The 25,788-nt window shown below is 49.9% G+C and overlaps 6 protein-coding genes across 6 annotated transcripts; 1 reads left to right on the top strand and 5 right to left on the bottom strand.

Annotated features, from left to right (window-relative positions):
- Positions 1-2,019: 2,019 nt before the first annotated feature.
- Positions 2,020-3,991, bottom strand: MYCFIDRAFT_35833 (uncharacterized protein; the record flags this gene model as incomplete). The annotated part of the gene is made up of 3 exons (XM_007927529.1): positions 2,020-3,172; positions 3,237-3,457; positions 3,548-3,991. The coding sequence occupies 3 exons, from the start codon at positions 3,989-3,991 to the stop codon at positions 2,020-2,022; spliced, it is 1,818 nt and encodes a 605-aa protein (XP_007925720.1).
- A 734-nt stretch (positions 3,992-4,725) lies between these two features.
- On the bottom strand, positions 4,726-7,822 carry MYCFIDRAFT_203481 (uncharacterized protein; the record flags this gene model as incomplete). The annotated part of the gene is made up of 1 exon (XM_007928173.1): positions 4,726-7,822. One exon carries the CDS (start codon positions 7,820-7,822, stop codon positions 4,961-4,963), a length of 2,862 nt encoding a protein of 953 aa, XP_007926364.1. The 3' UTR covers positions 4,726-4,960.
- A 1,747-nt stretch (positions 7,823-9,569) lies between these two features.
- On the bottom strand, positions 9,570-10,172 carry MYCFIDRAFT_120620 (uncharacterized protein; the record flags this gene model as incomplete). Its single annotated transcript, XM_007928172.1, has 1 exon — positions 9,570-10,172. A coding segment is annotated over one exon (603 nt), but the record flags the coding sequence as incomplete, so codon positions are not given.
- Positions 10,173-11,060: 888 nt separating this feature from the next.
- On the bottom strand, positions 11,061-11,729 carry MYCFIDRAFT_196410 (uncharacterized protein; the record flags this gene model as incomplete). The annotated part of the gene is made up of 1 exon (XM_007928171.1): positions 11,061-11,729. One exon carries the CDS (start codon positions 11,727-11,729, stop codon positions 11,061-11,063), a length of 669 nt encoding a protein of 222 aa, XP_007926362.1.
- Positions 11,730-16,702: 4,973 nt separating this feature from the next.
- Positions 16,703-17,587, bottom strand: MYCFIDRAFT_136127 (uncharacterized protein; the record flags this gene model as incomplete). The annotated part of the gene is made up of 1 exon (XM_007928170.1): positions 16,703-17,587. One exon carries the CDS (start codon positions 17,585-17,587, stop codon positions 16,703-16,705), a length of 885 nt encoding a protein of 294 aa, XP_007926361.1.
- Positions 17,586-20,405, top strand: MYCFIDRAFT_203480 (uncharacterized protein; the record flags this gene model as incomplete). Its single annotated transcript, XM_007928169.1, has 4 exons — positions 17,586-17,625; positions 18,261-19,334; positions 19,398-19,877; positions 19,927-20,405. The coding sequence occupies 4 exons, from the start codon at positions 17,586-17,588 to the stop codon at positions 20,166-20,168; spliced, it is 1,836 nt and encodes a 611-aa protein (XP_007926360.1). The 3' UTR covers positions 20,169-20,405.
- Positions 20,406-25,788: the final 5,383 nt, after the last annotated feature.

Below are 25,788 nucleotides of genomic sequence, written 5' to 3'. Positions count from 1 at the left end.
CTCCTTACTATAATTGCCTACTATAGTTTTAGTAGCACCTACCTTACTACTATATTCTAAGATACTACCTGTTTGTAATACCGCTTACTCTATAATAATAACAGATCTATATTAGTTTCTACTACGGCTTTAATAGTATAGAAATTAGTTAATACTAGCGGCAACGAGATAGTACTACCTTGTTTCTCGAGGGCTTCGAGGACACTTAAAACTATACCGCTAGCGACCCCTATCTTCGAGACCTTCGCGCTTACTTTAACGAAGGTATAGAAGGCCTCTTATAGTACTTCTATATAGTCCGTAACAATAAGACAATCTACGATAGTACGCTAAAGGACAAGTTTATAAGAGGCTTCTTATATAAGGTAAAGGATACGCTTACTTAGTTAGCTAACTTCTCGCTAGACGACTTCCTTCGAGAAGGCGCGCCTAAGGTTTAATTAACTAGTAACCGATAGCGATAGTAGATATAACTTCTACCTAAACCTATTACTCTAACTCGTTACTAATTGCTATAGTATCCGACCCTTCTATTACTACTACTACCGCCGCTAGCGACTAAATATAGATCTCGAGCTTTTAATCTTCTACTACTTAATAAGACGCTCTTATTACTAATACGACCGTTATAGGTAATCGACCTTCTTACGCCGAGTCCGCTACCCTTTAGATTCTTACTTTCGAAGGCGCGGCTACCGCTACTATAGTAGCCGCGCGAGTCGCTATTATCTATATAATCGGCTTAGCCGCTCGACTTAGATACTATTAAAGAAATAGCTAAGCTTATAGACCTTACTTTACTAGCGGCGCTAGTAGCGCTAGTAAGAGAGGCTTCGCTATTAAAAGAAGATATAGAAGTAGTAGAGTAGTTTCCTTAGATAGAAGAAGATAACACTATACGAGAAGTAGTAGGTAAGAGGCAGACTTCTAATAAATATAATAGTAACAAGCGTAAGAGATTAGTAGCGATAATGCCGCGTACTATTAAGAGGCCGAATAAGAGAAAGAATTAGATAGGCGATAGCAGCGATAGTAGCGATAGTAATAACACCTTAGAAGTCGCTATACTAGTCTAATTGCGATAACAATATAGCCTAATTAGGCAAACCGAGCTAATACGCTAAAACCGAGCATTTCCGTAAGTTTAGTAGGTCCTATTATACGCCTAATAATTAGGCTATTTCCTAGCGGAAATAGTAGAGACAGTCCCGTAGGAACCTAAAAGAATAGGACTATAAGGCGGAAGCTAAGGAGGCTTAGCGCTAAGTACGTAGCGACCCTAGCCTATAAGTGCGCCCGAGATCTACGCTTAGTAAGCGTAGATACTTCTAATCTTTTGTCGTAGCGTAAGACGCTAGTAAACGGGCGTACTAGTATAGCGGTCTAATATAGTATCTGCGCTTTACGGTCTATAGGTTAAGGTCGCGCGTTCGATTCTTAGCGTACATTCTTAGCCGACTAGGCTAATCCTTAGTAGACGCGGCTTTAGAGGTGCCTAATTGCCTTAGGCGCGCGACTCGGCTATAGGCGCACCTACCTTAGAGGGATTAGCTTATAGGCTTGTTTGTTTATTAGATTGCGACGCAATTCTAATTAGATACTTAGTTATACGTTCGGGTACGGGGTATTAGATTTTATTAGCTCGGCTATACGTTCGGGTACGGGGCATTAGAAGATTTTATTAGCTACTCGGCTGCACGTGCGGGTACGGGGTATGCTAAGGCTAACTAGCTATAGGGCCGTAGCTAAGAAAAGGGAAGCGCGTATAAGGCGGAAGCCGAGGAGGCTTAGCGCCAAGCACGTAGCGACCCTAGCCTATAAGTGCGCCCGAGATCTACGCTTAGTAAGCGCGGATACTTCCGATCTTTTGTCGCGGCGTAAGACGCTAGTAAACGGGCGCACTAGTGCAGCGGTCTGACAGGGACGCTAAAAGTCTGCTACATCCAACACCATCTCTCGACCGCACTTGCATCGCACCTTTGTACGAAAGCGAGCAAATCCGATTGCATACATGATCCTTCAAGTGTAACCAGCTTCAATCAATACGACGAACGTTGGCTTTTCACCAGCGATATCGAGGTACGCTTGCAATTCATCGTCATCATCGATTTGCCAATTGTCTTCGGTACCATCCCCGTTCTTCACAATGCCTTTGATCTGGGCTACTTTCGCAGCGCCAGCCTTGCTCGTTGCTGCTTTATGAAGAGCGGCCATGCTTTTGGAAGTCAGCTTCGCCAACCACAACTTTGGATGATGCCCAACGAGATTGGAATTCGTGGCGAGTCTGAAGTATGATCCGATGGGCTGAGCTAGCACTTCTGGCTCCGCCGCAGGTCGTACGAACGGCGTTGCAAGCGCTGGATCGAGGTCGAAGTTGATGTCACCTGTCGCTTGAGCCAGAGTGCCAATGAAATTGCCATTCGGTTGTGACGGATAACCACTTTCGACAGCTGCTCGTGCTCGAGGCTGAGATATCTGAGCACCGCGAGGAGACTCGCGCGGGGCGGGGGACTCAACCACTATGGTCGATCGTGGTATCGTGGTTGCCCAAGCTGCACCGGGCCCTGGACCATATCTCGCATTCTTTTGAGCAGGAGCTCCATACCCTTGCTTGTTCTTGTCCTCCCGAAAGCGTTTCATTGCATCGCTTCCCAGGAGATCGATTGCCTTGGTCTTCTGGGTATCACCCTCGTTTACTGCATTTTGCAAGATTTCGTTTGCATCGTACCATTGCTGTTTCAAAGCTTGCCATTCGTCTTCTCCGCTGACAAGTCGCGACTCGAAGTTGGCCGCAGCAAGGATCTCGTAGAAGGAGCGTCGGATCATCTTGCTAGTAGCTGGATTGATGCCAAGCACATTGTTGGCCTGAGCTACCGACAAATGCGTGACCGCGTTTCGCATGCGCTTCGTCACATCTGCGCATATGCATTCAAGTGCAATAGCCTTACGATCTTGGTCTGGTTGTAGTGGATGCGTCATATTGATCAAGTGCATGTTCTCGCGAATGAGTTTGGCCTTACTTTCCTCCCAAACGCCTTCAGCGCACTGGGTCTTTTTCTTGATTCCCATCTCCTCACAAATAGCTTGATAGTCCTTCCGTATTGTCTGGTACATCTCATTGGTGAGATGCAAGTAGGCTTTGCTCTCGTCAAGACTGGTCTCTGAGTTGTATCTTAAGTAGAATTAGCATCGGTTGTATCGTCTTGCACTTAGGCCAAGTCCTAAAATATACATACCTAGGCGCAGTGCCGGGAGCATCCGCAGGTAAGTGACTGTATCCTCGAATTCGGCGCCGACGTTTCTTGTTGGCCATCTTCTGATCGGACTCGAGCTGAATCTCGAAGAGTCTCTGCTGTCGTCGAGCAAGCTCCTCTGTACTCATCGGCAAAGACAGTGGGACGTCTTGATTGATCTCTTCTTGCTCCGGTGCCGGTTCTGGGCCTAGTGCTGCTGCGGTCTCCAGTTGCGCTTGAAGGTCAGACGTTGGCTCTTCCGCGGCTGCGGAAGCTGCTCTCTTGCGTTTCTTGGACTTCTCTGCCTCGGGCACTTTGTAGCCCTTACCAAGTCTGAGTCTTAGGCCATTCTTCCTCCAGATTTTATTGAATTCATAGTCTTTCAATTGCCATCCTTCGTTTGCCAGGGTAAGCTTCATGTCTTTCTGGCTCATATTCTGCTCCCATAGCTCATGCATGCGAATCGAGACGGCCTCCTCTTCATCTTGAGATAGCTTTTTTGCATGAGTAGGGAATCCCCATAGCGAGAATTGGCGAAGGAAACCACGTTTGCATGGTATATCGCTCGGGTTGGTCCTGAACGTCTCTGCGAAATACTTGACTATCTCTGCCCCGCTCTTTTGTTCGGTGACATAGAGGCGATAGCAGAGATCCTTCTTGTCGGCCCAGTCATACTTTGGCGGCCTTCCAACGCGCCTGGTGGGTGTAGTAGCAGTAGCAGCAGTTGCTGGCAGGGAGTCCGTCGCTACGTCGGCCATTGTTGGGCGTCAGGACAGATGTTTGTAGTGCAACGGCCGACGAGAATGTTTCCAAGTACAAGAAGAAAATTCCCGCCGTAGAGGAAGTCGAGCTGGGAGGCAGGTTGGCAGGGTTTGTTGCGACGCGCTAAAGCTCCAACAGTGCTGACTCATCGTTCTGCCTTGGCGATCCTCGAGTTTCAACTTCGTTCACCCACTCACGCACGTGCGCTCCAGATTTTGGTATGCACAAGATCAAAGCACGGATCAAGCAACTTTAAGCTCGATTACCGCATCTGATGTGAGCTGTTCACGACCGATCGCCGTTGTTGGAAGCGGACAAGGTCAGTGTCTGGCCGAGACGGACTGAGATACCGCCAACGGCCGCACGAGGCGCCTTTATATACTGTAAACAGCATCGGCCAGACCGATCGACAGAATCTCCAACTTTCCCAGGCATCTCAAGCGGCAGCCCAGGCGTGCATTCTACGTCAGATTAGATCCAGCAAAATTCTAGCTAGCTAGCTGACGGAGTGTTGCGGATGCTTGCAGGCGAGCTTGCTCTACCGGCGTGTGCAAGCATCAGGTATTGACGAGGTAAAGCGAACGACAACTCGATCCGAACCTGCGGCCTTTGTGTCATGTCCGAGATAGTGAGTCTGCGAGGTTCTGAGATTGTGATGTGAGACCTGAAAACTACTAGACCATTGGAGGCAACAGAAGTCAGATTTACTTGCAGAAAAAGGATGTGTCAGAGCCAAGTTTATTAATATTTGCATCTAATGCCACACCATGGTGCTATTTTGAGGGTATCACTGCATTATTCTCACCACATCATCAGTACCCCTCAACGCCGTGAAGAGACCTCAATGCCGCATGCCTATAGGTGCGGAATCCTGGGGACTATGTACGCGAGAACGCCAGTTCCCGATAGCAATACATGGTATGGTGCGTTATTCGTTTCGAATCATCTAGAATTGTATTTACCGCCTAGCGCTGGCGTTGACGCGGCTGGTAGGCAACTTGCTGGTTTGGATCATTGGTGACGCCGAACAGGTACGCTAATTCGCGAACACCGAGACGGCCGAGCTGCTGAGATTGCTGCTCGTCAAGCGCTTCGGAGATCAAGGCACGCTTCTTCTCTTGCAGGGCGATGATGCGATCCTCGACTGTTCCCTTGATGAGGACACGGTGGACCTTGACTGGGCGTTTCTGCCCAATGCGGTGAGCACGATCAATAGCCTGCTCCTCGATATATGGGTTCCAGAAGGGATCAAGAATGATGACTTGGCTGGCCATGTTGAGGTTCAGTCCCGCGTTGCCAGCTTTCAGTGAAACCAGCATGATGCGGACGTTCTTGCGGTCGTCACAGAAATCGTCGACAGCGTCACCACGCATGCTGGCGCTCATGCTACCGTCGTACCGACGATATCCGTAGTCCTGCTCGTCAATCGGGATCTCAAGCAAATCAAGCAAAGAAGTCCACTGGCTGAAGATCAACACCTTCTCGCCCTCCTTGTCTTGCATGATCTCTTCCAAGATCTCCATGGTCTTCTCGATCTTGGCAGAGCCCATGTAGTCCTTGCGCAACCGCTTCAAATACTTCTTCTTCGCCGTCTTGTTGCGAGATGCTTCCTTCTTGAGCTCAGCAAGAGTCTTGGAGGCCTTGTTCTTCTTCTTTTTCTCCTTTTGCTTCCCCTTCCCCTTTCCCTTGCCCTTCTCCTTAGCTTTGCCCTTATCCTTCGATTTCTTCTTGATGGCTGGCTTCTCCTCATCAGCCTCATCAGCCTCATCGATCACCGCATTGGAAGGTCCTGCGTTAATATTCACCTCGGTCTTGATCTTGGCTGGCTTGATATCCAGGTCATCGGAATCAGTCTCCTCATCATCAACCACAACTCGCTTCTTGGCTCTCTTTGGCTTCCGATCGAGGTCGTCGGAATCTGACTCGTCCGCCTCGACTTCGTCTTCATCATTCACAATAAAGCCATCCAAGGTGTCGTCTTCATACTCGTCTTCTTTCTCTTCGATATCAGAGTCACTGTCTTCATCACTATCGGAATCGGAGTCGACCATATCTTCCTCCATAGAGGCCTGCTCCTCTTGTGTCAGAAGCTCAGGCATGTGGATCTTCTTGAAGCTGTTGAAGTCTGTGAGACGCTTCGGGTCGATGTTACTGCGGCAGTTGGGGCACCGGGCCTGACCACGCTCGTCGCCATTCTGAATAGCCATCGCAGGGTCAGCAATCTTGGCGAAGCATTCTGAGCACGTGTCGTGACCGCAGGGAATGAAGATGGCAGGATTAGCAGTCACATCGTAGCAGACAGGGCATTCAAAGTTCCCTCCTGTGGCTTTGATTCTCTCGATGACTTGTGGCTCCAGCTGTCGAGCGAAGTCAAGCATTTGGTCCTCGCTCATATCAGCAGCAGCAGCGACACCAAAGTCCTTGATCAGGTGAGGATGACAGCACGCCTGGCGCAGGCGCAAGAGAAGGACCAAGATCGCAGAATACGATTGACCGACCGTGCCAGCCCTCAGGTATTTGTTGAAGGTGACTTGTGATTGCGTCTCCAGAGCATGGTAGAAAGCCGTCTCGTCTTCGGAGAAGACTGGGTTGACTTCATCCGTGGTACGCTCAGGCAGGACAAGGATCGGCTTGCCCTCAAATGTGCTCTTTTTTGTACGACGGAGCATAATGGACTTGCATAGAATTTGCAGCTTTTTCATGGCCTGCTGGCGGACTTGATCGCTGGAGGAGCGCAAAGGTGTGTTGAAGTCGTTCCGGAAGCGTTGCCAATGACAATATGGCTTGATCCGCAAGAACTGAATCAGAGAGAAGAACTCTTCTACATTGTTCATCATCGGGGTGCCGGTGACACAGAAGCGGTATTTAGCATTGAGCAAGCAAGCACCCTTGGATGTCTGCGTTGTCCGATTCTTGATGCATTGTGCTTCGTCCAGAACAACCCTGTACCAGGGAGCATTCTCGCCAAGAAATATGGTCTTCTCACTATGTGATGGCTGAATTCGCGCGCCCGGATTTGCCAGTTGTCTCAACTGGAACTTCTCCAGTCGCTTCAGCTCTGCTGCGATGGTGCCGTAGGTAGTCAGCACAACGTCAAAATGGCGCAGCTCGTCGAAGCTCTTGGCCTTGTGCGTGGCGTGGTGAGTAAAAACTGTCAGCTGCTTGTTAGGCTTCAGCTTGTTTCTAATCTCCGACTTCCACTGCCTCATCAGCGCAACAGGGGCGATGATGAGCGTAGTCTTGCAGCGAGGATCATCGGACTTTCGGGTAACCATGAGAGAGAGCATCTGAATAGTTTTTCCCAGTCCCATATCGTCCGCAAGAATGCCGCCCTTGTTCGAGCTCTCTTCCTGGTTTTTCAACCAAGTGAGACCCAGCTCCTGATACTTGTGCAGCCTCACAGACATGTCCTCTGGAGTCTGAACACGGAGATGCGCAGGCATGTCCTCATCCGGACGAATGTTTGCTAGCAATGCTTCCAACTCCTCCTTCGACTTTGAAGGGTCGTAAGCGGCAAAGTCATTGTAGCGTTGATTATAGAGATCCTCACGACCATCGTACAAATTGGCGTATCCTGGAAGCTGGCGGTGTCCAACGTATTCTAGTTCATCGTCATCGTCATCATCCAGGTCATAAGGACGAGCGCTCGAGCCGAACATCAGATTGGTGAGCTGACGCGTGCCACTTCCAAGTGCTTGCAGCCCGTTCTGCATGCCATGACCGATCTGGTTGCGAAGTTGCGCGAATGGGTCATGTGCTGTATACGTATGGTTTGCAGCGTTGCTGTACACATGCTGGGGATCAGTGCCAGGATAGCCACCTGGCATTGGCTGGCGATAGGGAATTGGCGCACTTTGTGAGACTGGCTGGGCCGAGCGTGACGACTGGCGGCCGTTCGGCGTGAATCGTGTAGGGTTGATCTCTTCGAAATCGTCGTCGCTGTCGCTCCCGGTCAGGTCGATCATAGCAGGTGGATTTCGGAAGGCGAGATTCGGAGAGGGCTGCTGCGTTCGTGATGACGAGGGCTCGGGCTTGATCTGCTGAGATGGGAGGACCGGGTAACTCCCTCGAGAGCTTGAAGCCTGAGTAAACTGAGCAGGAGGTTCCGTCTTGATCATAGGAAGCGGAGTGGGCGGCTTGTGATAACCGCCACTATAGTTAAGAGTGGTCTGCACTCCCGGCCTCGAAGATGAAGCGACGGACTGGGAAGGACGCGGTTGATTCATTTGTTGGGCATAGGCATGATCTCGATGGGCCATTTCATGCTGCTGAAGGGTCTCTTGCTGTCTCCGCACTGCAGCTTCTTGGCGCATGCGCGCAACATCGACATAGTCAGAGCCAGTCGATGAAGTCGGAGTTCCAGCATTCGAGGGATCTGGAGTGGGACGCTTCGAAGCTGGCTCGAATGGATCAGGCAGAAAGGAAGGCACCGGCCGACCACGCTTGAGGCCAGGGTTGGCCTGCGATTGGTAGTCTGGTGGATTGGGCTGGCTGGCATTTGAGGACATGCTGCCAGCGCTGCTTTGGTTCCTCGCCGGGCTTCCGTTCATGGCGTGCTGCCACCAATCGTCGCGGACGGCAGCGCTGTCGGAAGCGCCGTCCACACGCTGGTGGTGGTTAGGTGGACGACTATGGCGCTGGTTGACAGGATGCTGCTCGAGTTCGGCTTCCAGTCGGCCCTTGTCCAACTCGAGGTCGGCCAGACGGTCGTGATAGTCGTCACTGTATGGGTCGAGGCTTTCGACAAGGACCGCGTTGAAGGCGAGATCGTCTTCGATGGCCTCAAGTTCCCGAGGGGTGGTGGTTGTTGATGCCATGGTTGCAAGCGGCCTGCGCGCAGGAGAAAAGCGAGAGCGGCAAGCTCAAGAGAGGTGCGTCACGGCGTCACGGGCGCGTGTGTGCCGTCGCCGGTGCTGGTGCCGGTGCTGGTGGCACAAGAGTGAAGGCGAATGTTCACGAATGTGATAGATGCCACGATGCCCACGACCCGGAGGGTCAGGCAGCTTCCGCGGGCGCGCCTTCACCAGGCGCCGACGTGCGATCGTGGGGCCGCCGCAGCAATGATGTCGTGCGTGGTACGCCACCTGTCCAGAGGCCTCATAAGTCGCAGTGGGACAAGTAACCTGTTCTGGTCGGACAGCAGCGGCGAGCGAGTCGCAGGGCTGGCCGCAGCACAGTCTTGTTGGTGGAAGTTCGAAGGCGACGTGACAAGCTCAGGGCTCACAGCGCCCCACGACGCACGACGCGACTTCCCATCCAATCAAGGCCGGGGTGCGCGTTTTTAGGCATCTCTCGGACGCGGCAACTTTTTCATTGTACAGTACTGTACGTAGTCTGCAGGAGGTTACACATTGGCACATGAACGAGGTGAAGCGTGGAATCTATCACATTTGCAGGTGAAGGCGCATAGATCCTCACCTCACTACAGGCACGCTGCTTCCAGTCTTGGCAAGGATATTCCGACCTGGGCTAGATATTATCATGACCTTCTCTGGCCCTGCGAATGCATCCCTACACCTCTCGCGTCTTCTTGAACCCAATATTGCCCTCCTCCTTCAACCCCCACTTGTTCAGCTCTTGCCCAACAATGATTCTTCGCTGCAAGTGTACCTCAACAGCCTTCCTGCCCTTCCTCTTACTCTTCAGTCCGTCATCATCCATATCGAAATACAGCGCCCACACGCCATCCTCCTCTTCCACCGCAACAAAACCCTCAAAGCCATCAAGAGTGATGCAGCTGTCTTCATTGGCATCCGTCGTCCAGTCGAAGTCGCCTACATGATGCATAATGCTTCCTGATCTCGCTGCATACTTGACCTCATATGTATCCTTGTCCACATATATCCAGTTCAGCATTGGCGGGTCGACACTGATCGTGCTGACAAGACCTCTGCAAAAGCCTCTGTTGTCGTCGGGGTATTCGAGGTAGAAGCCGGTGAATGGATGGTGAGCTACGTCTGCTGGTTGTCTTGTAATCGGACTCTTCGCCTCTACCCAGACTTTGTCTTTGCGCAGCGTTAGAATCGTGTCATGGAGTTCCGCGCCCTTGCCCTTCCGCAATGAAGCATCGACCCACACATCGACGTGGAATTTGAGCATGCGTGTTTGATTTGACGCATCTGCGTTGCGCTTCCTCTGTTCAGAAACTCCTTGTGCAACTCCAGTCACGACCGAGATGCCTGTTGAGGTTGCGATTGGCAGGGCCAGGCCCAGCCCAAGAATATACTCCATGGTCGGTCACGCTATCTCTAGGCCTGCCCAAGAGGAATCGCGTAGTCGGTGCATCTGATAGCTGACCTACATTGATTCTACTTCGCGAGCTCCATGCTTCTAACTGTGGTTGGCAAGATCTTGCCCGAAACCTGGCAGAAGCTGCATCAGCGGTCGTCATCTCGAGCGGACTCAGGCCCGATCCTTGTCTGTGGCATGCGTCTCTTCAGGCCACACACGTAGCAACTTTGGAGCAGAGCAACCAGACACTGGCCTCCCAAGGCGAGTCGATCAATGTATCCGGGCTGCGGCCGCGGGTGTGAAGTGACTGACGAAACCCCGGATATACAGAAAGAATGCGAGCAGGAGGAAATCAACGGGAGATGAAGGTGAAGGTTTGCGACGAGCCGGAGATGGCAGTGGCCTGGTTGTATACACTGCTCCACCTCATCCATCCCTCACAGACCTCTTGCGGTTACATTTATCACCAGAGTGAAGCTCACATCCACACACGACGGAAGGAAGAGCAATGGAAGCCTCTGACGCACCAGCAAATACGGCCTCGCGCGTTTCTCACGTCACCGTCCCTTGAATCTGCTCCACAGAAATCTTCAGCTGCTTGCGCTCGGATGACGGTCCTCTCAGATGCAACATACAGCACGATACGGGGGTTAATTTGCCGGAGCCAATTGCCAAAAGCTGATGGGATAGTCTTGCCTCTTTTTCTTTTCTTTTTTGGTGCCTGTGCTCTCGAGATGGCAAATCGTCTTGATCCCAAGGTCATGCAACACAAGCTCCGACGACGTTTGTAGTCCAAATCTCTGGTGTTGACTTTGGACTTCTTTTCTCAAGTTCTCATCCTCTATCCGGGATGGAGAATGTCGTAAGCAAAGCCTCCACCTGTCTCTGGATGTTGGTCTGAATTGGGCTGTTTGGCCGCCCCAGCAGATGCTTCACGACGTGGTTACGCCAGGCCGGGCCCATCCCTTGAAGCTCACGAGTTGCTGGCCCATCATTTGTGATTTTCAGAGGCAGATAGTACCTTACCGTACCCGCGCATCTTACTGGCTCGAACTTCCAAGTCACGCGATCTGGTTGCAATGTGAACCACGCTCGCCTGGGGTTCGGGGTCTCATGCGAACCGAACACAAGATTGAGCTCGAGATAACTTATGTTCTGCAGCTTGTAGCGCGTTGCAATTCGACGAAGTGTGCGATAAGGTGTGTCTTTGCTATGAAGGGTGATCCGAAATTCCTTGGTCGTGTAGTGGTCGTAGACAGTATCACGGAAGAGTGCTGCGGCTTCCTGATAGACTTGACGACAGGTGAGGAGCAAAGCTGGTGAGAAGCAGTTTCGCTGTCTTCTGTTCAGATCGATCCTCTCGCCATTGCAGGAGAAGGCGCGTTCGTAGATTTCATTGCGGAGCTCTGGCGCCAGGTCGAGAAGGCGGCAAGTCGCGCTTGCTTGCGCTTGACCGATGGATGTGAAGCTGCGCACATTCGCGTTGATCTCAGCGGCCGCCATTGCCTCAAACGCTGTGGATTCAGCCCGACTTCCGTCGTCAGGAGCGCCTGCAGCGAAGCCGTGAGATGATGTTCTGTGTGCAGTGCTGATGAAAACACGGCGATGTTGCGCGCATGCAGTCGAGCGGCTTCAGGTTGTGCGGACGGTTTCAGGGAGCATGAAATCTGGCTTGGGAGGCAAGAGCGTTCGTGTGCAACCACCCGCTCACCCGCACGATCCGGCCTTTCACATGCTACATGTATTCAACTCCTCCCTTCAAACTGAGGTCATCTTTCGTGATACGGCGATTCGACATGGAGTCCTTACAACATCCTCGCTCTGGAAGTTTTGGCGACGAGATTGCACACTGCACGTCTTTATCAAGCACCAACCGCTGTCCTCCGGAAAGTGCCACGATCCTCTGCTTCGTGTTACCAGCAAACGTGTAGTCAAAGGAATCAGTGATATGGATACCGGCCACGGACGCAAGTATGTCGATTCGTCAGCATCTGCAGCCATGAGTGGCCTCCTCTCCCGAACGCCATCCAAATGCTTTGCTCTCCTGCTAACCTTCGAAGCTATTCGAAGAGTTGACCGAGAGTACTGGCGATATCGACATTTCTAAACCAGGATACAACTGTCTTCTCACTCCTTCCGAAACCAGTGTCAACGGTCAGTCGGATGATGGATCTTCGGGCGTGGCTTCTTCGGCAGGGGGTTCAGGTGTGCAGAGATTCATTTTGGACACGGTTCCAGTCTGTATGAACATTCGCGGTCAGCCATGTAACTTTGTGCTGAGGAAGCTCACGACCGATGGCAGAGAAGTGTCTCCGCTGGAGAAGGATCCGTGACTCAATGTAAGGCAGGTCAAATCTTACTGGCATTGATAATGGAAAGTAGCGTGGTCAAGTAGCAATGCACGCTTTGAGTCGCTTCCAGCCCCGGTAGAGCATAAATGAAGTGCAGTGATTCAATTTTAGTTACGGCTGCGACAAGCAGAGAGAGCCTTTCTTGATGCCTCCCATTCCTATTGAGGTAAGAATCTCTCCTTACCGCTCCACATTTGTAAACGTACTTGCGACCGAAGGCACATTTGCAGATGAGGCCGTACGTGTCCAGAGGCATCGCTCGAGTATTCCTTTGCCATGCATGAAAACACAACTCTTTTGTATCTGAACTCAATTCCTTCCCTGGCAGCCGAGAATTCCGCATGAGACCAGGAAGGGATTTTCCTAGAACTGCCGGGCTTTCCACAGAATAGAAACGCAGAGGGTGCTGATTCAAACGCTGCCAAGACTGAGAGGTAGCTATTTGACGCAATCAGCAGAAGGCGACATTGCATTGATTCCGCAGCTGCGACGAGATCTTTATCAGGTGTGACATGACTGGAGAGACTGGCAATGTGGTGAAGAACGTGTGAGCGACCAGATCGACCCTTACTTTCTCAATTATGCCTCTGACATGTTATCCGTCACAGGATAGCGCCGGTGAGGACCAAAGTGCCGTGGACGGGTACAAGTGAGTGTGATGTCCAAAGAGGTGTTCAATGCAGCTTCGTCGTGGGATATTTGTGTTACGAGGAAGCAAGTCGGATACACTGGGGACGCTGACGATGAAGCTCCGACGCTCGATTGCGCTCATGGATAATGGCCTGGGTGGGGGCTGACAGTCGCACTAAAACAGAAGCAGGTCTGATGAATGTCATGATAGGAGTCTTCATAAATCCTAACAGTAACATCTCTCCTGAGGTTCGCATATGCATACTCTCGTACATACATGGCCTGCTGGGATGGTCCGAGTCAACGTTATCGCGTGCTACCGCAGTCTCGAAATTCTGGAGCTCTGAAACAGCCAAGCCATGGAGATGAGCAAGAGACTTGAAGAGAGACGCAAGATGATGCCATTGAGAGCTGAAACAGTGATGCACATCGGCTGCAATTGATCGTGTCATTTTAGAGCTCGGCCGGAATCTCTGGAACCATCTGTAGATGCCCTGGCTTGTTGAAGATCTCGCTCGCCAAATGACAGGCACAATTGCTGTACAAATTCCAAGCAGGCGGATAGACGAGGCAGGTTAGCTACAACTTGCGGTTTGGGCTGTCCTCTGTATTGCTGCACGCAAGCTGGAGACAACTAGCGACGTCCTATCCAATTCGACGTATTACCGAGATCATCGGGTCGAGCTAAAAGAAGCTTAGATGGTCTTGACTTATGAAGTGTTATACGAGGTACTCGAATGACGAGGAGCGCAATCTCTCCGGAGCTTGGAGCGTGAACCAGGAACGCTGGAGGTAGCCGTAGTACTAGGATTCCAGAGCCGAACTTTTGGCCCGCATCCGCTGTTAGATGTATAGGACCAGTTGACAGGAGGCTTAGCCGGAACGTCTGAGGCATCATGAATCGGTAGGCACCTCTACTGGCAGCGGTTCGATATACTTGCAGTCCTCGCGAAGTGTCCAATGTCAAGTCGCGGAGCCTCGTATACCAAAGTAATCTAAAGATATCCCAAGAGTCGCTAGACGGATAAAGCGAATGGCATAGCGCACATTGGGTTTGCGAAGCTGGCGTCCGGCAGCCGTAAAGGTGTGTACAGTCCAGTAGAACCGCATATATCAAGTTTTGGGCAAGTGTTCCGGTGAGAAGTGCAGGAGACATGCTGCGAGCTGTCCAATCTCGCCGAGTGCTAAGATGTGGGCTGTTGCTTCCCAGTAGGCTTGCGTGCGTACAGAGCCCGAGTGCGCCAATGATCTGTGGTTGAACAGCTTGGCATGGATTAGACTCCTGTCAAGCTTAACTCAATACTCATACCCCTGCACCAACAGACTCCCGTGGAATCATCAAGATTCTAGAAGCATGTTGTGACTGGATCCTCCGTATAGATAAGTCGTACAGCGTCCTTCAAGAAGCGAATAGTAGCGTCCGCCGCCCGAGTGGTAGATTGTCATTTCGAGTGACTCAATACAGGTATAATCTGCTTCTCCCATTGGATATAACAGCAGTCGCAGGGCTCGGGGGCTATTCCACAGGGCGTAGAGAATACCACCGAAACACTGAAAGAGGGTGTAACAACGGGTCGACCCGACCTACAGTTGGAAGGCGTGAAATTGCGCTGTGGAGGGCCCGTCAGGCAAGAGGAGACTCCGTTGTCTTTTCGTGCAAGAAAAGTCTTGCCTGACGAAGTCCCAAGTGTTTTGTGACTTCCTACTCGCAAAACCAGCAGATGCTCCGTAGGGCTTATGCCACATACAGTAGCCGTCAAGAGCTCTAGACATGCAGAGGGACCAGTGCAGTGCAGTGCGAACCGCAGTCTTGTGTTTGCTGCGTCGGTGCATCCATCGCACTGGAGATGAAGGGTCGCCAGTAAGGTTGGGCTCGAGCCGCAGTAGGCTGGGATCTATACCATATCGATCGACCCTTGATGATGTCTTTATGAAATTACGGCATTAGGCATTAGGCCGGAATGTCTGTCGAGTCCGCTACGGGTATGTGAGCGCATTTTGGCAGGCCACACGCAAGTTGAGCAAGGTTGATATCAAGGTGCGCACCTGTCAGGTACATGCTGTGGATAGACGTTCCGCGCAGACATGGCTCATGGCCTTGGTGCCCTGTGGCTCGATCTTCCTTGATGAATTAAATCGAGGTACTTGTGTAACCTGCAGCTTTCGGCGGCTGTAGATGTTTGCCTTCCGCTCTCACGCCGGGTTGTTGAATGGCAATAGCCTGCTATGAAATGAGCGCTGTCCAGATGGCCTACAAAGGCGCCGCTTAAGCCGGTAGCAGAGATGGAGAGACTTAGTTTCGCAAGCTTTATGTATCAAAGAAAGGCTTAACCAGATATGTCGAGAGGTGATCAAGGCAGTTTTCAGGTTTCGAGGATCGGGATCACACGTAGACAGGTGTCTAGCACTCTGGATGCCAGCGACGTCGCTGCCCATCTTGCTGGCGTAAGCATGATAAATTCCGTACGGTCACCCGGATTAACCCCGTCCAGATTGGCAGCCATCTTGAAGGATATGTCGAGAGACAGCAACGAAGACCGGCTTTCGTGGGAAAACTACCGAAGACGGAGCAAGCTCACTGCGCTCACCGGGATGGTGGGAGCACCAATATTGGGATGTCCGGACTGTTCAGACATCGTTCGAGTACCGTGGACTTGGGCCTCATCACTCGTCAATATCGATCCTCGGAACTTCGTCCCGCATCGCCATTGGAAAGATTCTTGCTTCAGGATATATTGCATGAGCCGCTGCCAATGATAGCCAGGAAAGCACTGAGCGATTCTAGCTGGAACGCGAGATCCTTAGCAGAGCTGAATGAAAAAGTTGCTTTCGCTTCGATCGATCCCGTCCCCCTGGACGCAAATTCAGAGCCCCTTGACTTGGAGCAAGCGAATGATAGTATCCGTCCACAGGCTTCTGGCGCCTCGAGAACGGATGGCGGAGGAGGCCAAAAGCGTAGTTCGGATGAGGCAGAGCTCCATATGTATGGCGATGGTAGTGAGAAGGGGTGCAAAAGGCGGAATGGGAAAGAGGGTCGCTGAAATGGCCAACAGGCAGTGGTGCATGCTGCATTTTGAGTGCTGTTGAGACATCCAGGTGTCTTCTTACCGAGGCACAAAATCGCTTGGGCTCGTATCCGCCATGCGGTGTCGCATACGAGGTACTCAGATTGCGCATGGACCTTGAATCCCTGCTCTGACTTCGTTCTTTTCGGTGACTCGTTGAGTGCATTTTGGCGCATAGGAAGGTATCCGCGGCTTCGTGGAGTCACACTGTCGCGCCTGCCTGGGCATGCGTGCCAAGACGTGGTGAGGGATGCAGTCGCGCCCTGTGAGAACCTAATTCGCTTGTACAAAACAAGGCGCCTTAACAAGAGTAGACTTGCTCTTATTTCTTTCTCAAACAATATTCCAAAACCCTCTCGCGAATCAGAAATTACCAGCCCAGAGTTGAAGTATGCCACAGCACTGGAAGTTGTACACTGGAAAAGCTTTGTCACGAAGCAGGCTGCTGCTGAACGTCGCCGGATACCTTTGCTGCGCTGGCGCGATGTTCGAATCTTGCTGGAAAATAGCCTCTGACCGCATTACTGAGCCATACGATCTCGCCATCTCGGAAGCTATCGACCGCGATCTTTCCCTCAACAGCGAGACCCTGTTCTAGAGCCCAACGTCTTGTAGTGCCCTGCAAACCTCCAGCACTCGCATCCGGAGTGACCCAGGCACCGTTTCGATAACAGTATGGCGTGCATATGGACCCATCGAGGATGTTTCCGTCGCTTGAGAAAAGCAGGACCTCCTTCGGTATCTGGTAAGTGAGGATCTCTGCAGCCGCCCTCGCACGGCCGTAAGCTGAGCGATCATTTGTCTTGAACATCGTGCCTTCAGACGGCTCCGTGGCCTGAGAGTCCAGCACGATGGTCCATTCGAGAGCGACCCAAGGCTGTGTCGGTGAGCCGAGCGTCGAAGGAAAAAGCTGCTCCATGGGAATGGATCTAAGTGGGAAATAGATTTCGGTGCGTACACGACCTCCGACGTACGCCCGGACCTTGATTCGAAGAGATTCGGGAGTTTCGCCGGGATGTTTCTCGTGCCACTGCTTGACAGCCTTGAGCAAAGTACTGTAGAGCACTGATGGACCGCGGGAGTTGGATCTTGGTCTATCGTCCGCAAAGCAGAATGTGCTCCATTTGGCAATTTGCAGTCTTGTCCAATGGTGTTCCAACATGTAGAACGGACAAGGCATACCGCAAGATGCAGCGGTATTCTTATCCGATTTCAGAAGGCGTGTATCATATCGAATGCTAGTATATACGAATGACTCCTCGTCGTCGCTAGGTGTGGCGGAGCCAGCAGGGCCGCCATTGAAGTGACCGCTCATGTTGAGAGCATTGGTAGAGCACGGCGCTTGGTTCTGTGGTGAGCGAAGAACTACAGCGATTGAATGCAGACGATTGAACAGTCATACCTTTCAGAGCAGCATCAAGAGGACGCTGTGACCAGGCATGTACATGTAGTGCTGGGCTATGACTCCGATTCAGGAGGTGCAGACCACAGCGTCGTAATCAGTCGGTGGGTGGCCGGAACATCTCACACCGGCAGTGGATGGTAAATCATATGTATGCGCACGCGTGATCGGCCCTTGACGGGTACTCATCAATATTATTATTATTATTCTTCATGTGCAGACCGCGAGCGACGGAAAAAGAGATTAGTCAAGGCTTGTGATCTTGTGATGTCAGGGCCAGTCAGGCGGGCGGGCAAGGTAAAACAAGGCTCGGCGCGACATCCGAGGCTTGAAGCTTGTCTCAAGAATCGTTTCGTTCTCGAGTTGAGGAAAGCTGCGGCAGCAGTTGCATTCGTCCTCCTCGACATCGACCGTCCCCGTCGCCCCCATCGCCGCTCTCTCCATCTCTTTCCTGTAGATCGATTCGAGCGCTAGATTTCTATTTCCGTCATTACCACGTCCTAGATCGGTCCAGGCGAGCCCACCATGGCATCGGCGCAAAACGCTGAAGCGAAAGTTGAGCAAGCTGCACATTCGGTATCTGCAGCTGGCTCATCATTTTGGGATCGCGTGTCCAACTGGTATTCAGACAACAAAGTCGCCGCATGGTCAATCGCAGGCGTGACCGTGGTTGTAGTAGGCGGCACAGTATACTACCTCTCGCAACCGCCGGCGCAGCCAAAGCCCAAGAAGGACAAACGAAAGGCGAAGAGGACATCCGAAAAGGCGGTCGAACAGGGCAAACCCGATGCTGCATCAAAGGCTGCACCGAAAGCGTCAGTGGTAGAAGAGGCGCCAGAGGAGTTGCCTCAGATCACCGAGGAATCGGTGACTTTGCTGTCAGATCAAGAGCGCAAAGACTACGCGGCCAAGCTGAAGGCCGCCGGTAACAAGGCATATGGCAGCAAGCATTACAACAAGGCCATCGATCTATATACACAAGCTATCCTGTGCAAGGCCGATCCCGTCTTCTATTCCAACCGTGCAGCGTGCCACAATGCTATGAGCGACTGGCCCAAGGTCATCGAAGATACCACTGCTGCCATCAACCTCGACCCGGAATACGTTAAGGCCTTGAACCGGAGAGCAAACGCCTACGAGCAAGATGGCCGCTACTCGGAAGCGCTGCTTGACTACACAGCTAGCTGCATCATTGACCAATTCCGCACCGAGTCATCTGCTCAAGCTGTTGAGCGACTGCTGAAGAAGGTCGCTGAGAGCAAAGCCAAGGATATCATGGAATCGAAAGAGAAGAAGCTGCCGTCGCCGACTTTCGTGTCAAACTACCTCCAGTCGTTCCGTGCCAAGCCTTTGCCGGCAGGACTCGAGGAGACTGCAGACTTGGAAGAGGGAAGCGGCAAGTGGCATTTGCGCAAGGGTCTTCAAGCTATCCGTCTGCGGACCGCCGAGGGCTACGCAGAAGCTGCGGAAGCCTTTGAAAAGGCAATCGAGCAGGGCAACTTGGAGAAATTCGAAGCTGAGGCATACAACATGCGAGGCACATTCCGATACTTGCGTGGAGACAACGATCGGGCTCTCGAAGATCTGAACAAGTCTATCGAGCTTGACCCATCACTTGTGCAGAGCTACGTCAAGCGCGCTAGCATGCACCTTGAGCAAAGTAAGCCTGAAGTCGTGGGTGCTGCAGGAGGGCCAGAAGAAGCTCGACTAAGAGTGCTTGCAGGCGCGCGAGAAGCAGCTGCGAACGACTTCGAGACGGCCACCAAGCACAACCCAGAAGATCCAGACATCTATTACCACCGCGCCCAGCTCCACTTCATCCTCTCCGAATTCAGCGATGCAGCGAACGACTACCAGAAATCGATCGAGCTGGACAAGGACTTCATATTCTCACACATACAGCTCGGAGTCACACAATACAAGATGGGATCAGTCGCAAGCAGTATGGCGACCTTCAGAAGATGCATTAAGAACTTTGGGGACAAGAGCGACGTCTACAACTACTATGGCGAGCTGCTGCTTGACCAGCAGAAATACCAGGAGGCGGTTGAGAAATTCGAGACCGCGGTCGAGATGGAGAAGAAGGCAGTGGGTGAGAAGGGCGGTATGAACGTACTGCCGCTGATCAATAAAGCCCTGGCCCTTTTCCAGTGGAAGCAGGACTTCAGCGCGGCGGAAGAACTGTGCTCCAAAGCACTAATCAGTGAGTGCACCATCATCATCGAATCTGAATCATACTGACACTTGCACAGTTGACCCCGAATGCGACATCGCAGTGGCCACGATGGCTCAGCTTCTCCTCCAACAAGGCAAGGTGACCGAAGCTCTCAAATACTTCGAACGCGCTGCCGAACTTTCCCGAACAGAAGGCGAAATCGTCAACGCTCTTTCATACGCCGAGGCCACACGAACACAACTCGAGGTACAAGAAAAGTACCCACAGCTCGCAGCTAGGCTTCAAGGTATGGGAGCTATGGGTGCCGGCATGAGATAAGAATATGGTGGACGTGGTAATGTTCATAAATACTATGGTAAGGTGGGGCTTGTGGATGTATTTCACGCGAGTTGCATGCATTGTACAAGGCGTTGAGCGTAGCCTACGCGGCAGCCAGTCTGCGAGAGAACGCGTGAAAGAAACTTCTTCAATCTGTATGTTATAGGACCCAGACGCCTGGCGGAAGTGTGCAGATACAGAGCTTCAAATTGGTATTATATGCCTCCTCTCTAAGAACGCCTTCGCATTACATACTTTCATAACGCCATTCAATGCAGTATCTAGAAGCCATCAGAGAGAGGTATCGATCAGGCGTGGGCATCCGAGTGTCAGAGATCATCGCTTAGTAGTATCGATATCCTTCGTCACGATACCGCTGACGTTCCTGGTCTTCCCATGTCCATGATCTCCTGCCATCACCACGATATACTGGATCCCAACCAGTCCTGTGACTTCGGTGCTCGCGATAGCCTCGAGATGCGGCATTGTGGCTGTCATGTTGACCTCTGGCCATGTAACCGTCATTGGTGATGAGATAGACTGCTCGAGCGACTCCGCGACCCAGGGTGCGAATTGGAGAGAGTGGGGAGAACCGGTTGTGGTGTTCCCGAGAGCGGTGCGGCATGCTGAGAGCTGCGTTTGGGATTAATTCTTTTGCTTTGAGCTTCGACGATTTTCTTGGTTCTGGTATATGTAGCAACAGGAGCGATATAGAGGGTCCATTTTTCTTATGCTGGGGCAGAGATTGTCGTGAATGATCAGAAAGACGGTGTCTGCAACCATTAGCTGCTTTATACCATGGTGCGGAGTGAGTATCATGGGAGTATGATGTCCTGGCAGGATACCATAGCGCATTCGACACAATCAGTAGCAATGGATCATTTGAACCATCACAAGTCACGCATCTATTATGGGACTTCTTCCTCTTCTTCCCACTTGACGACTCTTTCACGCAGAGGGTCGAGCAATCTTTCGAGCGTGATACGGTGAGTGGCGACGAACTGTGATTGTTTCGTGAATCTGCATAGCAGCAGCTTGATGCTGTGCCCATGCCCAACAACAAGCACTCCTTCTGCAGATTTCTCGTTTGTTCATTCGGCGTGCTTCTTCGGATGGCGAAAGAGGCCAAAAAGGACCACATAACCGACGATTAAAAGACCATGCGCTGGTCCGCAATATGCAGCAGCAATCCTCCTCTTCTATCTCTTGCTCCAGCTGCACGGGGCTGAGGATGCTATGCGTTGACGCGTTTGGCAGTCGTGAGTGGTTCCGCCCAATGCGTAAAGTCATCTCCGCCAAGCAAGCCAAGACTTTGTCACTTTGCACCGCCCTCTCACTGCATTTCCGTCCCGTCCCGTCCCGTCCCGTCCCACAACAACATCCTGTTAGTGTTGTGCTTCCACCGTGGTTATAAAATAGGGGCAGTGTCCACTAATAAACCCGCTACGTACGTACGAGTAGACATACGGAGGGTCTTATCGTATCGGGGCTAGCTGCTAAGCTACTATATAAAAGTAGATAAGAAGCGATACGTTATATACTAAGAGTAAGTAAATACCGGGAAATATCTATAAACTCGCCCTATAAGTGCTATTAGGGTTAGCAACGGCGCTATTGTCGACCTCGCCGTCTAGTACAGCTTTAAGTACTTCTTCTAGATCGTAGAAGTCGTCGTCTATAAGCTAGTTATCGTTAATCTAGTACTTAATACAAAGGTTCTAATATAGATAGACTAGCTTCTCGATAGTAGCGTAAGATAGGCGATTACGGCGGAGGCTTATAATAAAGCTATAAGCTAACTAGTTGCGCTCGGCGGCACTAGTTATTAGTGCTATTAATAGCGCTAGTATTATTAATTCCGAGAGGTTAGGGTATATAGATTTAATATTATTATACTACTATTATATAGGCGACTAAGACAAGCCGGACAGCTATACGACCTTATTAGTAAATAGACCTTGCCTATTACGTAGAAGGAAGAGGTCGCTTATTAATTAACCGGCTCTTATCTCGAGTTTAACGCGTAACTCTTATCGTTGTTGTCGCTCGCAGTATTATATAAGGAAGTTAGCTATACTATAAACCTCCTCTTTGCTAATAATAATAAGCTTCCGAGGGTCCTTACGCTCTCGAATATTACTAAGATAGGCGATTAATATAAGGGGAATATAGAGGTCTTCGTAGCGCTTGTCGATTATAACCTTAATCTCGTTGTTTATAAGAAGGCCGTTATTCTAGGACTAGTTATAGAGCTACTTAAAATTGCTATATACGTGCGATAGTAGAGGCTTATCGGCTTCGAGGGCAATAGTTACCTATAGGAAGGGTATTATTAATTTAATATATTTCGACAAATTAGTCTAGAACCGGTCTGCCTCGAAGATGCAGACAATATAATGCTATTCTTCCTTCTAAGTAGCGCTCGTACTATCGAGGAGTCGGTGTTTACTCTCTCTAAGAGCCTCGATCTATTATCGGTTAGTCTAGACCGCCTTTATATAATATAGCTTGCCTTGCTAGCGTATAGCACCTAGGGACTAAAATGCTACGCATTTGCCGTCGGAAAATTCTATAAGTAGTTCGAATAGAAGGTATATATTCTTAAAGTAGTTAGAAACATACTATACGTCGCTAAATACCTTCTAAACGCTCTATTCTTTATATAAGTCGTCGTAAAGAAGCTTAGTATAGTAAGAATAACAACTAACTAAGATAACTTTTAGAAAGTACAGAGTAATCTAACATTATATTAGCCGGAATAGGTCTAGTGCCCGTAGCTAGCCGTGCCGCCCGCGCTGCCGCGCCCGATTAGGTAGGAGCGCTTACACTTCGAAAATACTTATAATATCTCTTACTTTGCTTATAACACTCGCATTGTTAGTAGTTATAGCGACGACCTTATTACTAAATAGCTTTATAACCTCTAATAAGCTATTAGCATAGTGCTTAGCGGACCTACGAGTCGCGCTAGTAGCCTAACTACTAAGGAAGTATACCGCTCGAGGTATAACCGCTAGGTAGTTAATATAGCCTCTACCCTTCCGATTACTCTAACTATCCGTTATAAGCGTAATCCGATTGCTTTTAGCAATATTACGGTCTATCTCGCCTCGAAGGTCCTTATATATCCTTAGAAGCTAGTATTAGGTTAGAACCTTGCGACTAGGTAGCGAGAAGGCTAGACGTAGTAATTTTAGCTATACTTTGAAGGCAGGGTGTTTAGTCGTATATAGTAGCAATCTAGTAGCGAATATCTACTTAGCAACACGCTTACTAGCTTCCTTATACTGCTTTAGAGTTATAGTGTCGATAAAGCTATACTTTCTAAGAAGGATAGTTTAACTAACCTTAGCACTAGCACTAGAAGCCTCCTTACTAATCTAATTACCTTCTAGCAACTTAACGTCGATATTAACTACTTAGTGCGGCTAATACTTCGTCTAGAGACACTCTAGCAATAACAGACACTTTGTAAGGTAGTTAAACACTCGAGAGCGCTTATTCGAGGTCTAGCTATCGCTATAATAGTAGCAAGTTATATATAGATAGTTCTTACTACTCGAGCGGTTACGATCGACTTGCTACTAATACTCGTCTTCTATACGCTTCCGCTTATTGCTGCCGACTCGAGAAGAGGTGCTAGTACCGAAGATTGTAGGCTAAGAGCCGCTAGAAGTGTTTTAAGATATAGCGATAAGAGGTAGAAGATTAGCTAGTTCTTAGTTAATAAAAGAGGCAGATCGAATAAGTAGGATACTATATAAATTTAGTAGCAACAAGGTCTCTTTATATGCTTTCTATATAGCAGTTAAACTCTATAATCGACAGTTGTCTATTCTTCTACGTGTTAGCATACGAGGCCTTACTAAAGGCGCCTTGCTAAAGGCGCCTTACTAAAGGCGCCTTACTAGAGGCCGACCTTGCAAAAGCTAACCCCTTATTACAGAGCCAAGCTATTACTCAGATATTATATAAGCATAATAATAGGTGGACATAACAGGCCTATATATATAAAGAGTATGTGTATAGGTATTACGTGTATAATACCTTAGGCTGCAACTGCCGCACTTCTTCTTCCGACTTTCTCGTAGATAGTCTCTCTCGAATACATTAGTTACATTAAGTGGTTATAAGCCCCCTGCGTTTCTAACGCATTCTATACGTATTCTAATAGTCAATCCGACTGCTGCGTAGATAGCGCTCGTTACTAAAAATTACGCCGACAACATTATCGTCGCCGCTACCCTCGCCGCCCTCGAGTATTCTAGTAGGTGCTAGTCCGACTCGAGTCGGTTACTATCCGTGTTAGCTGTCCGCCACACCGGTTTCTAACATCAGTATTAGCTGTCCGCTATACTAGAACATAGGCGCGCCTATCGGCCGCCCCTTAAGACATTATCGCCGTCGCTGTCTGCAATAGCTCCCCCTACAACCTCTAGCGCTTATATAAGCAACATTCCTAAGCTAAAGAATAAGGAGAATTACCTATTATAGTCGTACGCCGCTAAAGGCGCCCTTAAAGGTATATCAGTCTAGCGCTATATACAAGGTACCCGCTAGCGACCCCTTTCTAAGGCCTCTAGTAAGTCTTCTAAAGAGTTTAAAGACCGCTAAGATAAATAGGACTCTAAAGATCAAATAGCGCGTACCTGGATCTTTGCTAATTGTATTAGTAATATTTAACAATTACTGCTTAGTCTATCTATATCCTAGGAAGTATAGGACTTCCTTAAGAAGAAATATACTAGTAAAGGTAGGTCTACTAAATTTATACTCTACTAGGAATATATTACCCTTCGGTATAATAGCAAGGACATTAAGAAGTTCTACAATAATTACAAGAAGAAGCTTAGTGCCTTAAAGGATACCAAATTAGCTATTAGCTAATACTAGGCTATCTATATGTTTATTATACAGATCGCACTATTCTACGAGGCATTCGTACAGATGCGCCGTAAGCAAATGCGCGCCTCGGAATACACTATTAACGATGATACCCTTAATAATATTATTAGCGCGTTGCTTGATAAGAATATAGCTTAATTAAACTAGGCCTAATACAATAGCTTCTTTAGTCTTTAGCGCTAACTATAATAGCAAGGTAGCAATAGTAATAATAACAGCGGTCGAGGTAACTCGAACCGTAGCGGTCGTAGTAGCCGCGGAAACAGCAACAATAGTCGTAGTAGTAGTAGAAGCAGCTAGAATAGTCAGAATCGCGAGAAGTGCTTATACTGCTAAGGCGCTTACCTATCCGATCGGTGCTATACTAAATACCCTTACCTAAAGGAAGAAGACCGTCTTCGTCGCGAGAAGCAGAAGGCTAAGAAGCAGCAATAGTAGCAGCGTAGACTAACTGTATAGCAACAACAGCAACAGCCGCTATCTAGTTAGAATAGTACCTAGGGCCTGTATACGGCTAATACTACCCCGGGGGTATTATTAGACCTAAGCAGCAACTACGCCTTTAATGCGATCACTATTAGTAACGCAGCTTCTATAGCACTCACTATAGCGACTCGTACTACTAATTAGGTTATCGACTTAGGTACTAGCATATATATAGTTAATAACCCTTTATTGCTTATTAAATATAAAGGCTGTTATATTCCTGTCCGGT

This window comes from Pseudocercospora fijiensis (assembly GCF_000340215.1).
Source record: "Pseudocercospora fijiensis CIRAD86 unplaced genomic scaffold MYCFIscaffold_4, whole genome shotgun sequence".
Taxonomy (NCBI): Eukaryota; Fungi; Ascomycota; class Dothideomycetes; order Mycosphaerellales; family Mycosphaerellaceae; genus Pseudocercospora; species Pseudocercospora fijiensis.
The sequence above is the reverse complement of the archived record's forward strand: the minus strand, read 5'-3'. Positions and strand labels throughout refer to the sequence as shown.